Source organism: Emydura macquarii, unplaced genomic scaffold, assembly GCF_026122565.2.
Source record: "Emydura macquarii macquarii isolate MOO-44397 ecotype Brisbane River unplaced genomic scaffold, CSIRO-AGI_Emac_v2 contig_587, whole genome shotgun sequence".
Taxonomy (NCBI): domain Eukaryota; kingdom Metazoa; phylum Chordata; order Testudines; family Chelidae; genus Emydura; species Emydura macquarii.
Genome location: NW_027130724.1, coordinates 15,470,437 through 15,484,945, shown reverse-complemented (window position 1 = coordinate 15,484,945; position 14,509 = coordinate 15,470,437). Strand labels below are relative to the sequence as shown.

Below are 14,509 nucleotides of genomic sequence, written 5' to 3'. Positions count from 1 at the left end.
ACATGCACAAAAAAATCTCAGAACTGACTTGGGCTCAAGCTATGGGGCTAAAAATAGCAGTGAAGATGTTCAGCCTAGGGCTCAAGCCCAGGTTCTAAGACCCTCACCCTTCACCAGCTTTCAGAGATTGCTCCAGCCCCAGTGTCTACAGTGGTTAGGCTGAGCCTTGCAAGCCCACATCAGTTGACCCAGGCTCTGAGACTCACTGCATACTCCACGTGCACTTCATTTGCATGTTGTATGCACTTAAGGGCTTACTACTAAATTCTAATAGGTAATATATTGAACTGCCAGTTCTGCAGGGATGGAAGTATAAGTTGCCAGGTGAGGCCCTTAGATGGAGCTTTACCTTTTATTCTCCTGTGAGATATTACTGGCACTATAAGAAAACTGACTTACAGATATATAAGTACTTAGTGTTTGCCTCAAGTACCCATTATGAAATGTGAAATAAGACTTACCTGAAGGTTTATTTAATCTCTTAAGGGCCAATATGTTGCCTCATGGAGTTCTGTTGCACATGGCCCATTCCTGAGAAATAGGCAGGTACTTTGGGCCCAAAACCTGTATTTCCTGGTGCTTTACCACACCTTCCTGTCAACATGGCTCCAACCCACACTGCTGGAACTTGCACTTCCAACAAACCCTTGGACTCCCTCTCGGAGAGAGGGAAGTTGAAATCCATCTGTAGGAGTCTTCTTCATATTCAGATCACTAGGGAACTTGGAAAGGAGTGTTACATGGTGGTATGCCCTCCTTCCCCCCCAAGTACACTAGTATGTAGTGGGTAATTTTTGGGGAAGTTAGTATAGTGATGGGTATTGGCCAAATCCATACTAAAACCTCTCTCCACAACAAGCAAACATGAGGTAAGTAAAGGAACATTAAGATGTAAACAAAAGCTTCCCTACAGAACTTTTTATTGTTGTAATGTGTTCTATAAACCCTTGCCATGTTCCTACTGAAGTAAACAAAAGCCTTTTAAGCTAAAAAGTGTTCTTTACGTCAGGTAGAATGAGTTGTAGAAAGTAATTAGTTTGATAGTCACCTTAATTCGTTATTTTTCAACTTTTGTATGATTATCCAAGTTTGGGTCTTGAACAATCCTTTGAAAGATGTTTTAAATAGTAAGGCTAGATTGTCAGGTGGGGTAAATCAGCATATATGACTTCAGGGGCACCCAACCGAGAGAAGGTAGCCCTGGGCTAAGGCAACCTCTTCTGTCAAACAAAGCTTAGTACAGCCTGGAAAAGCTTTGCTAGAGATGTATGCTGTGGGTCTTAGGTACTCACCAAGCTTAGGTGAGAACCATCTTACAATTGATTTGAGTGTGATGTAGGAAGACCTCTTTTGATGTTACAATAGGATCATCAGCAACATGAGGGAAATAAGAAGTGGGAGGGGAAATATGCTTAGCATTGTAAGAGGACTACACAAATGCAAGGAGTATGGGGAACAAACAGGAAGAACTCAAAGAATTAGTACCTGAGCTAAATTGTGACACATGGTAGCAAACTTGGTGGGATAAGTTTCATGAGAGGAATATTAGACAAGAGGGATATATAGCTTGTTCAGAAATGACAGGCACCATAAGACAGGATGTGGTACATTATACATTTGTTCTGAGGTCCAGAAGGAGGGGGGAAGTAGACCAGTTGAGAGGCTCTGGCTAACAATAAAAGGGGTGAAAAATAGGGGTAACATCATGGTAGGGGTCTACTATGGACTACCAAATGAGGCAGAGGTGGCATTTCTAGAACAACCAACAAATATCCAAACTACACCACCTGGTAGTAATGGGGGACTAACTACCCACACATCTGTTAGAAAAATATGGCAAAACTTTTCTATTAAGTTGGACTGTATTGGGGACAACTTTTTGTTCCAGAAAGTGGAGGAAGTAGTCAGGTTTACAGCCATTTTAGACTTGATACTGACCAACAGGGAGGAATTGGTAATAAACTGAAGGTGGAAGGCAATTTGGGTGAAAATGATCATGAAGTGATGATTTCACTCCTTCCTTTTGATCGTGAAATGATGATTTCATTATCCTAAGAAACGGAAGGCATAAAAGCAGAAACAGCATAATGGACTTCAATAAAGCAGATGCAGAACGGGTAAGTGAAGTCTCATAGGAAGAAAAGCTAAGGGGAAAAAGATGTTCAGGAGAACTGACAGTTTCTCAGGGAGACAATGTTAAAGACAACTAAACAATCCTGATTTGAAGGAAAGCTAGGAAGACTAGTAAGAGGCCAATATGACTCCATCAGGAGCTCTTTAATCACCTGAAAGTCAAAAAGGGTTCCTACAAAAAGTGGAAACATGGATAAATTGCTAAAGAGGAGCACAAAGGAATAGCATAAGCATGAAGGAACAAATCAGAAAGGCTTTAGCACAAAATGAGTTATACAGGTATGGGACATAACAGGAAATAAGAGGTCTTTAAATACATTAGGAGACAGATGAAGAAAAGCATAAATCTACTCTGAGAAAGGCAAGCTAGTAACTGATGACAATAAGAGGATTGAGGTATTTAATGCCTATTTTGCTTCAATTGTTACTGAAGGTTAAGGGTGATAGATACGCAGTACAATATTAACAAGGGAGAAGAAATGCAAGCCAAAATAGGAAAAAACAGGTTCAAGAATATTTAAGGTTGATGTATTCAAGTCAGTAGGTCCTGATGAAGTTCAGCCTGGGTACTGTCTCACTGTGAGCAGCACCTGTTACCTGCACATTAGGGCACACCACTTTTACCCAATCCATAGGGCTCAAGGCATAGCCCTGTTAAGACATACCCACCCTTTCCCAATCACTAGGGTTCCAGGGAAAGGCACCTACCCGTACCCAATTCACACACACGGGCTCAGGGCCACCCATTCCCAGGCCATAGTGCTCCAGGAATAACCTGGTTAATTGAAGTACCCATGCTTCCAATTCATAGGGCTCCGGGCATAATTCTCTGCAGGCTTGTGGGATCTTTTACCAGTGAAGGAGCCTTACACAGTAATATCCTTATTTGCTATTTATTAGATACCAAAACAGATACATACGCTAAGCATACAATGCTCACCACTCCAATAAGGCAGACAGACAATCATCTCCTGATAGCCAATCAGGATTAAATCTGGGGACTCCAGCTTCTGCACAATACAGTTAGCAGGGTGTTGAGGTCTGGCAGCTCTGATTTTGTACTGTGTCCTGGAGTTAGGTTCCAAAGAATTTTCTTTTGGGCCTCAGTGTACATAGTTAAAACTTGGGTCCTGCTTAGCTATACTTTAACCAATCATTTTAAATTAAAGTACTATAAAATCTTACCTGACGTACTACCAATCTTAGCCCATTACAAAATAGTTCTTTAATCAATCATATCCCACCACCTTATTTGGTTTAAATTATGCAACAGAAACAATCAAATAACCAGACAGAAATAATTCCAATAAACAATAGAGAAGTGGGTATCACAGACAAAATAAGTAGATTTTAAAACCACCACTGTTGATAAGTGATTCCTTACCAGACAGAATGCTAACAAAGTTTTCTTTAAACATCTTATGGTTTGTTTCATTGTCTGGTGGTAGTAGGTACTATTAGGACAGTAGCACCCTCTTAACAGCCCAATAATACAGCATCGCTGTAATTTCAGGACTGTGAAAATGTAACTGCTTCTTACCTTAGGGCTCCTACTACTTAGCCAAAAACATGAAGCCTCAGACATTACAGTTAGATATATTCACATCAGTAGGGCCTGACGAAATTCATCCTGGGGTATTGTTACAGAGTCTGCACACTGAACAACGCCTGCTGCTGGCCATCCTGAGGATTAGCTCTGCCCGCTTACACTCTCCCGCCAGTGTTTTCTCTAGTCTTGTCTCACTTTGTTGCCCCACTCACTTCCAGGTAGGCGGACCAGATGTTCGGTTTTTGTAGGGGCAGTTCTAATATTTGGGATTGTGTTTTATATAGGCAGCTGTTTTCCCCATCCTAATTTTTCACTCACTGTCTGGTCACCTTACTCCTAGGTCAGCATCCTCTCTGTGTTTGGTCCTCCAGTCAGGTCACTAGAGTCCTCCCTTTTCAGGGAATTCACACTCTTTCCAAACCCGTTGTCTGTCTGGCACCTCCAACACCCTTGCTACTCCCCAGGAACTCAGGCCTGCTCTCTACACTGGGTTGTAGCCCAGAGACCCTATAACAAACAACTACAATGCCTGTGTACTCCTAGCGCTTACTACTATTTCTCTGGGCTTATTCCTCGATATCTGACACAGTCACATTCTAACATTCTCTACTCACAAAATGACTAGAGCCTTCCCCCAAAGTCACCTTTTTTTGTGGGTAGGGGGAACCCAGCTACCTGGCTTTATACAGGCCCTGACTGTTCCTGCACAGGTGAGCCTCTCCTTAATTAGCTGCCTCCAATATAAAGCTCCCCTGCTTAAAACCTAATTAGCTGTGGGCCCCCCTAGTTTAATTCAGCTTTTATAGAGTATGTGTGTGGCGTCCACCCCCTCACAGGTACTTAAAGACCTAACTGAAGCATTAGTAGAACTGTTAGGAATTATTTTTGAAAACTGAAGAGTAAGTGAGGGTCTAGACCACTGGAGAAGGGCAAATCTAGTACTTATCTTTAAAAAAGGAACAAGGAGGACCCAGGGAGTTATAAATCAGTCAGCCTAACTTTAATACATGGAAAGTTACTAGAACAAATTATTACACAATAAATTTGTAAGTACCCAGCGGTTAATAAGATTATAAGGAATAGCCAGCCTGGATTTGTCAAAAACAAATCATGCCAAACCAACCTAATTGCCTTCATTGAAAGAGTTACTAGCCTAAAGGCTTGGGGGGGGTGTAATAGATGTGAGATCCCTTGATTTTCAGTAAGGCTTTTAGTATAGTCCTACATGACATTCTCATAAACAAACTAGGGAAATGTGTCTAACTAAAATTACCAAATTGCTTGGACGATCACAATCAAAGAGTAGACATCAATCGTTTGCTGTTAAATTGGCAGGGTGTATCTAGTGCAGTCCCGCAGGGATCAATCCTGACTCTAGTGCTGTTCAATATTTTCATTAACAACTTGGAGAAATGCCTATAAAATTTGTGGGTGACACGAAACTTGGAGAGGTTGCAAGCACTTGGGAGGACAGGATTCAATGCAACATTGACAAATTGGAGAGAAATCAACATGATGACATTGAATAAAGACAAGTGCAAAGTACTTCATTTAGGAAGGAAAAAATCAAACGCACAACTACAAATAGAAATAACTGGTGATGTGGTAGTACTGCTAAAATAGTTCTAGGGGTTACAGTGGATCACAGAGTGAATAGGAGTCAACAATTCAATCAGCTGCAAAAATGGCTAACCTAATTCTGGGGTGTATTAATGGGGGGGGGGGGGAGGATAATTATCCCATTCTATGTGGCTCTGGTGAGGCCTCAACTATAGTACTGTGTCCAATTCTGGGTGATGCACTTTAGGAAATATGTGGACAAATTGAAGAAAAGTTCAGCTGAAAAAAAAGTCTTAAAGTTTAGAAAAGCAGACCTATGAGGAAACGTTAAAAAATGGGGCATGTTTGGTCTTGAGAAAAGACTGAGCAAAGACCTGATAACCGCTTTCAAATATGTTAAGGACTGCTATGAAGAGGATGATCAATTGTCCTCCATCTCCACTGAAGGTAGGACAAGACGTAACGGGCTTAATCTGCGGCAAAGGAAATTTCGATTAGATATTAGGAAAACCTTTCTAACTATAAGAGTAGTTAAGTGCTAGGATAGGCTTCCAAGGTAGGTTTTGAAATCCCTATCATTGGAGATTTTTAAGAACAGGATGGACAAACACCTGTCAGGGATGGTCTAGGTTTACTTTGTTCTTCCTCACTGCAGGGGCCTTGACCTGATGACTTCTCAAAGTCACTTCCAGCCCTACATGTCTACAATTCTATGACCTGTTTTGAGATTTATCAGTCAGTTGATAAAATAAATTACTTCTCTTAATTATTTTATTAAAAATAGCATTTGTAAGATGTAACCAGGCAAGATCTGCCCCCACTAACATCTGAATGAAATGCTAAGCAAAGATAAATTATATAGTCATGCAGATGAGTGGAGTGTGTCAACTTCTGCTCTGTCTCATATCAGGTATATACTAAAAGGGTCCTTTGAAACAAGGGAGATTCAGATTAGATATTAGGATGGACTTTCTACCTATAAGGTAAGCACTGGAACAGGTTAACAAAGGTGACTGTGGAATCCTCATCATTTGATGTTACTAAGAACAGGTTAGTCAAACATCTCTCAGGGATGGGCTAGGTATATTTAGTACTGTCTCGAGCTGGAGGGGATGGCCTAGATAACCTTGTGAGGTCCCTTTCAGCTCTATTTCTATTATTCTAAAATGGGAGGAGGTTCTTGTGAGGAACTGTAGTTCCATTTATGATAAAACCCAAGTCAGTACCTGCAGAAAAAGCACCCTTTCAGAACTGAACCTGAGAACCAACAGCCTCCAGGCACTTAAATAAGGGAGAGAGACAAAGACCATTAGTGGAAGTCTGAAAGGATGTGGATTTGATTTGTGGTGTAACACTTTGTATTAAATCAACTTGTCAGTCATTTATAGTAGAACCTATACAGGCACTGGAAGCAAAATTGGGTCTAAAATAAAGGATGTCCATTGCAATAACAAACAGTTAATGTATTATTACTGTCCAATAATAAGAGGAAAGCCATAATGAACCATTGAAATCAATTCTTATTAAGTGCCACATTTTGGTGCTATAGATCAGAACCTCACTGACGTGTTCAAAAGGAGAGGAGCTGAGAAGGTATTAGCCACTAATAGCGTTGACTAATTATAAAATGTTAGTTATTATTCAAATGATTTAGAAGACAGCAATAACAGCAACCTTTAAGAGAAAGGTAGATTTATTGCTTTTCTCAGATTCTATCATAGATAAATACATGAAGTGACAGGTTAGGTTCTCCAAAACAAGCATTTTGGTTGTTCAGCTCAGACAAATGATTACTTTTTTTTCAAAGTGTTTATACTTTTAACAAAACTCTTGCAGTAATCCTGTATTTGTAAACCAGGCTTCTTCACTTTGTGCAGTTAAAATGCTGCACAATTGCATGGATGATAGTGCAGAAATACACAGTTCTAACCATTTGTTCTATGTAAAGAACTAACTACATTGCACCCAAAGGCTTGGACACTCCAGACTCCTCGCAATGTGAATGAGAGTGTGTGAATCTTGGAGCAGAGCCTTTGTGCAATTTTCTTACCACACTTTCAAACACAGTATCAAGTCTCTATGTTGTTAGCTTAATAATATTGCCTTCAATGGGAGTTTTAAGAGTGCAAGATCTGGCCCAAAATGGGAGACTGTGAACTGTCTTTTTTTTTTTTTTTTTTTTTTTTTTTTGGGGGGGGGGGGGGGTATGAAACCACATACATTTTTTACACAGTGGTTGATCAGGTGCTACTGGTAGGTTTAATCATCTCAGTTTGATTGTCTGTGTTATGCCATAAAGAAGACAAAGCAGAAAAGAGGTGGAATCACAAATATTACAGTACCTACATTTTATTAATCCCCTTCTTTCATAAATAAAAGTTGTTTGCATAAAATGAAAAATTACCTATCGCAAAGTGAGATAATTTCTATATAAATGTACACAGTTGGCATTAACACCTCCCTCGTTAACTGATAAAAAAAATTAACAAAAATGTGTAAGAGGTGGTTAGAGATGAGACTTGAACTTCATAAGAACATAAGAATGGCCATACTGGGTCAGACCAATGGTCCATATAGCTCAGTATCCTGTCTCAAGGTAGTTAAGTCCAAAGCAGACTGCAAAGGGATCTTACAAAACTGGTGACTGGGCACAAAATGATAGATGAAATTCAATGTTGATAAATGCTCTTGGAACACATAATCCCAACTATACATATAAAATGATAGGAGTCTAAATTAGCTAGCTGTTACCACTCAAGAAAGAGATCTTGGAGTCATTGTGGATAGTTCTCTGAAAACATCCACTCAATGTGAAGCGCAGTCAAAAAGCTAACAATGTTCAGAATAATTAGAAAAGGCATAGATAATAAGACAGAAAATATCATATTGCCTTTTTATAAATCCATCGTATGCCCATATCTTGAATACTGCATGCAGATCTGGTCGCCCCATCTCAAAAAATATATATTGGAATTGGAAAAGGTACAGAAAAGGGCAACAAAAATTATTAGGGGAATGGAAAAGCTTCCATATGAGGAGAGATTAATAAAACTGGGACTTTTCAGCCTTGAAAAAAGACAACTAAGGGGGGATATGATAGAGGTTTTTAAAATCAAGACTGGTATGGAGAAAGTAAATAAGGAAGTGTTTTATTTACTCCTTCTTATAACACAAGAACTAGGGGTCACCAAATGAAATTAATAGACAGCAGGTTTAAAATGACCAAAAGGAAGTATTTCTTCACACAATGCACAGTAAACCCATGGAACTCCTTAGCAGAGGATGTTGTGATGGCCAAGACTATAACTAACTTCTACCGCTAATGATTAGGCACATTTTCTTTGTTCAGGTCAATTGCTTCTCCTTTACATTTGACCACAGTTGCTCACATGAATTTCCAAATAATTTAGTCTGGGCATATCCACCTACTCTCGCTAGTTATAAAGTAATCACAATCTGTTCTCCATTTTTAAGGCAGTGCTTTCATAATGAAGCTAAACCTTTTGAAAAAAGTCATTTAATGTATGTTTAAGATGTACAGTATTCATTTTCACATAATTATCTGTTTTCATTAGCAAGAAGATGTAAGCTTCTGTTTTTCACACTCACCCCCAGATACTGAGTGATAAGACTGACATGGTGGAAGTGTTTTAACCAATTCATAATCATGAAAAAGATATGCAATAATTATCTGGTAATGTAGGAGTTTGTTACTTCAGATCATTGCTGAATGTTTTATGTACAGGTTGGAAAGTGTCTCCAAATATTTTCCAGAATGAAAATGGGCTCTACTAAATTGTGTGCATCATGCAATCTGCTAAATAACCAAGGGCTAAATTTAAAAATGCTGTTTGCTATGACTGCCACTGACACCTGACATGATAAAGAACAGGTGCATGTGTACTACCAGCATCTGCTGTCTTTCTGCATCTTGTGTTTGCAGTAGAATACTATAGATCGCTGATGCAAGCATTATTAATACTATGACTGGTTTTAAAACTACAATGCAAAGCACAGTTAAAACACAACATACCGCATAAATGATGCAGTTCTGAGCTGACATCTGATGTTTGCTGCAGTCTTACATAGCCTAATGTATGTACAAACTGACATTACATTAAAGAGTGTAGTGCAACAGAAGATAACTTCATACACTGTTTAACTCCATCTCCCATAGATACTTTAGTTTTTCTCCATAATGTTCAAACAGTTGTATCTTGTCAGCTGTCAGTCACAGAAGATTCATTATTAAAAAGCAGATGGTAAATGCTCATTGTCAAGAGGAAGATTGGCTTGTTTCTAGGTGTTATGACTCTTTAGATAGAGCTGTAATCTCTTCTGATTTCATTGCATCAGACAGGAAGCTGAGCTCATTGCATAGTGTCTCATACCTGAAAGCCATTCGGATCTGTGCCACATTTGTCTTTCGAATTTCATTTCCTTCAGGCCCTTCTTTATAATAATTTACCCCTAAGAATTTTCGTTTTTCCTGTGGATAAAATAAAGTTTAAAACATTATGGAAAAGTCAGTTTTAAATTACTTTGATTTTTATTGCAAGTAAAAGCATCTTTTTTAAGTGAATGGCACTGGGGACAAATGAAAAGAAACCACAACAAGCTGGCCATGTAGTTAATGATGTTTAGCCATTCATCCTGTTTTTCTGTAGGTAGCTTGCCTTTATTAAGTTGCTTTGCCAATGTAGTTCAATGCTGGTTGGTTTAACCAAAATATGCTTTTTTCCTATCTGTTTTTCTATTTCTCCTGAATTACCTTTTACTTAAAGTTAGAATCATTTAAAAAGTTAATGCTAGTAGCCTGAGCAGAGTTCTTCTGTCTTACATGAGCTGGTTTGCAGGATAGCTTTCTATTGGAATGGAATGCATGGCATGCTCATGTGTGACTTTCTTTCTTCTACTGGCTGTGATAGTAAAGCTGTTCTTTTACAGCCTGACTCAAAACCCACTGAACCATTGATTTTGTTGGGCTTTGCATTACCACCTCTGGAGCTTAAGTCAGAGAGAGAGATTCCCTGGGCAAGTTGCCATTTCTTTATTTTTTGAGGAAAAATGGATGACACATCAGACCACCAGGAGAAGCAAGCCAGAATGGCAATGGAATATGCACCACAGAGACATGCCTGTGCCAGCTTCTCAAACGGATGATCCACAGAGATAGCAATACCTACTTAGAAAAGATGAAGTATCTTCTCTAAAATAGCTTTTATGTAGAAAAATTCATAGATTTTAAGGCTTGAAGGGACCATTAGATCATCTAGTCTGACTTCCTATATAATAAAGGACATAGAATTTCACACACTTACACCTGCTATTAACCCAATAGCTTTTGTTGATTATAGCAAGTCTTCCAGAGAGGAATCCAGTCTTGATTTACAGGGACAATTCCCACCTGATTCAACTACTTAGTTCATTTAGGATAGGCAACAGTAAAAAGAAAGGTTTAAGGGAGAAAAGTAAATGACTGAATATATATGGACATAATGTCTTTCTGTTTGCTTTGATAATCACAATATAAGACTGGTAAGCAAAAGATGCCAATTTAATATTTTTCTAGGATAATGACTGCATAGCAGATAACAAGTAAATAGTATCTGAGCCTATGCCTGGAAGTGGGGAGGATTTTAAGGTATGTCCTTTGCCCTTCAGATAATATGAACAGCTAAATGGCTATTGTCTGCACCTGGCAGTAGATAATCATCGGTTCTCCAAATGACCTGCTATTTATTGCTTTTGTCAATAGAACAGAAAATAATTATTAAGCTCAACATTCCACCAACCTCAATGTCCATGTCATATTCTAATAAGATTGCTCCATGGTCATCATATAGCTGGTTACGTACAATGATGGGTATTCACGTTTGAAATGGCTGGGTTTGTCTCTTCCAAACACTTTAAACTGGAACCATGATAAAACCCTGCTATCTTTTTGCAACATACAGTCTATTTCAAGAACAAACTGATGAATTTGTCATCTCCACAAAGTTAAGTCAATGGTCCACACGCTACTGTTTATTCTATTTAAATTTAGACAGCAGATTGACTTTTTATAGGATGTTTTATATCCCTGCTAATTTTTTTTAAAGAATGAAACAGGTCCTATGTAGGATTATTTTAAATTTAGCACCAAATTTTCAAGGGCCCAGCACACATAACTGGCATCAGGTTTTCTGAAGAGCTTAGTTCCCATATAGTCATCAAATTACCAACAAGGTTGCAAATTTCAGCAGTGATTTCTGCAGTGTGATGTTCACCTGTCTTATGAGGAATTGGACTGAGACCACAAATGTATTTCACATACACTACTAGACAATTCAGACTATAATGAGCTCAGCACAGGTTAGTAGGGCCAAAAGTCAAATCAGTGACCAAGTTTACCTTATCAGATAATCCACTTTGTATTACACTGTTTCTTGCTATTTCACATGAGTCACATGTGCTCAGTTTCCACACTTGAGCTGCTATGGCATATTCCTCCATAAGGGCTTCCTGTACAATCAAAAATATAATGTATTAGTCTATATCCTATTTAGTAATTGTTTCATATGTAATCATTTCCAGTTAAGGAAATTGTCATACTTATTAAACAATTTTGTTACTTGGATTTTCACAATTTTCAAGTTTTTAGGCTTTAAACTCAATTACTGGAGACTGAATCTATTTGTCTATTTCATGATACCTGAAAAGATTAACTAATTCAAATGAATAGGAATTGGGCATCCGAATCCCTTAGCCTGCTTTGCAAATTGCAGTCTAAATGCTTCATGAATAAACCCAGAAAGTTTCTCCCTTTTAATCTGGCATCTTTGCATGCAATAAGGAGACAGATACTGATCATCTGAGGATTCCTCCAGCAGTGGGTAGGTCTCAACTGGTGTGACGCCTATGCAGCAAGCTCCTGCACAAACTGCTCCCTACTGTAGGCAGGGAGATGGAGAGGGGAAGGGCAGAGTGGAGCAGACTAGAACACTGCTGATCCTCAGATGGCAAAAGCTTGAACTGCCCATAGGCTACTCTAATTCACACTGGGACTGAGGTAAGTGCAGACCAGCCTACAGAATCAGGGAGCTGTAACCAGTTTCCAGTCACTCCCTCCTCTTCTGCACTGAATGGAACTTAGAGGCAGAAGAGAATCACGCCCAATACATTGAATGAACAGTTTGTAATTTATCTTCAGAGACCTCAAATGACATTTTTTACGTATACTTCACCCACATTCATTAGAAAGGAAACAGGTCTTCCCTGGCACCCCACCTCTAAAACATTGCTTATCAAGGCATTACCATGGGAGCTCCCCATCCTCTTCCTCCCCTGTACCTGAGGAGCCAATGGCTGAAAGAGGCAGGAGTACAAACAAAATGTAATTTGGCAATTAGTCATTCTCCCATGAAATCTAACAATTTTCAGAGGAGCGGGAACTAGGGAGGACATTGAATGAGAGGTGTGTAAAGACATGAGGTGTCTTATACTATGCAATGAGAAAAATGTGTTTCAGGCCATTTTGGCACTGTTACCAAATTCACCTTAAAGACAAAAGTTCTCCCTTATGCTTACCTTTGTATAATGGAATTGCATAGGATCGTCTGTAGAAAGAGAAATGTGAAGTCCCTTATGTAGAAATTCCCGTAGTGGACTTTTTGAATACTCAAGGAATAGGCTGTTGTTGCTAAGTGGAGACATGGCAATGGGAATTTGTGCAAGATAATAAAGATACTGAAGAACTGGACTCTGTACAAAAACAATACAGATATTCATTATTTAATGGCTCTGTGAGATAACAGGAAAGGAGGTTTTTCAATGAGAGGAAATGGAAACAGCTTCATTGAACATGATTGTGGAAGGATCATGACCAGAAAAACTGAAGTCTGCACTGAACTGCCTTTTGTGGAGTGACTTTTTGCACAGCTTTTTTTTTTCAATATTTTCCAAACCAACTTTAAATGCCATTATTTCTTTTTTTTTTAAAGTAACAAACATTCACATTTTGGATACACTGAGGCCATATGCTTATTAAAACGCTACACAAGTATTAATTATTAACATAGCCTAGTGAATGCACATGATTCTGCAGGAGAGCTATGTTCCACATTAACAGAGTCCCTACCCAAAAGAGCTTACATTCAGATGCACTTCAGGGACATGAGAGAACATTGATTATATCCAAAACACTTCACAGAATAGGTCAGTTTCATGATGATAGTGAGAATGGGAGGCTGTTAAGAACAGAAGGAGCCTTCATTTATCTGAGGGCATAAATATGGGCGCACATGTAATGTATTCAGGCTCTAGCTGATGCATTCTCATCTGTATTCATGACTGTTTTTGACCTGTAATCCCACTAGGGCACATGACATGAGCCTGCACCACACTTATCAGCTCTGCCAGGTTTATTCCCCTCTTGGTTGTACAAGAACAGAGCTGACAGGATAAAGAGAAGAACAGCATAATGTTGTGGGTATGTACAAACCACAGCACACTGCCTGAGTCTAATTTTAGGATTATCAGTCTTAGAGATTTAAAGACATGACTTCAGGACAAAATTTTCAGTTTTGAGTGCCTAATATTAGACACCCAAATCCATATTTAGGCATCTAAGTTAGTGGGCTGATTTTCACGGGACCAAAGCACTGATTTCAACTGCGTTCTGAATTTTTTTTAAATAACTTGTTTCAGATGCTAAACTACAAGAGAACTAGACTGGGGAGAGGAGCCGCTTCCCATGAAAAGTGTCAATATTCAGCAGAAGTTCTAAAACAAAACTTTTGGCCAAAACTAAAAATTTTGTTTCAAATATTCCACCCTGGTGCCTCATGCCTACATTTTTCAATATGGTCCAGGCTCCTTGGCTGGACTATATCTCCCATGATGCATCACAGCTCCCATCTTGCTGAGCCATTACAGGGCATCACTGAAATCTCCAGCAGCCATGCATCATGGGAGATGTAGTTTTGGCTCAGGAACTCATATCAGAAGACAATGGGGGCCCGAGGCACCCAAAACACAACTCCCATGAAGCATTACGGTGGCATTTCCAAGTCAAAAGTTTTCAGCTTGGGGTTTTTCAACAAAAAGTTGAAATATCCATGGAAAGCATACACTTTTCACAAAAAAAGTGTGTTTTGTCAAAAATCCAATTTTCCATCAAAAAAGCCATTTCAATTGAAAATTTTCAGCCAGCCCTAAGGGAGATCAAAGCAGTTCTGCCTAATCTTAGAATAATCATAAGGGATTAATTTTTAATTCAAAGAATTT

The 14,509-nt window shown here is 38.9% G+C and overlaps 1 protein-coding gene across 2 annotated transcripts in view; it reads right to left on the bottom strand.

Moving 5' to 3' along the window:
- Positions 1-7,561: 7,561 nt before the first annotated feature.
- The window catches only part of AMPD3 (adenosine monophosphate deaminase 3), a 46,710-nt gene continuing 39,762 nt past the window's right edge, over positions 7,562-14,509 (bottom strand). For both annotated transcript variants that reach the window (XM_067540782.1, XM_067540781.1), the window contains exons 13-15: positions 12,812-12,985; positions 11,636-11,746; positions 7,562-9,731 (exon numbers count right to left, since the gene is read on the bottom strand). In XM_067540782.1, the coding sequence (XP_067396883.1) occupies positions 9,549-9,731; positions 11,636-11,746; positions 12,812-12,985 (468 nt within the window). In that variant the 3' untranslated portion in view covers positions 7,562-9,548. The remainder of the gene's footprint in view (positions 9,732-11,635; positions 11,747-12,811; positions 12,986-14,509) is intronic.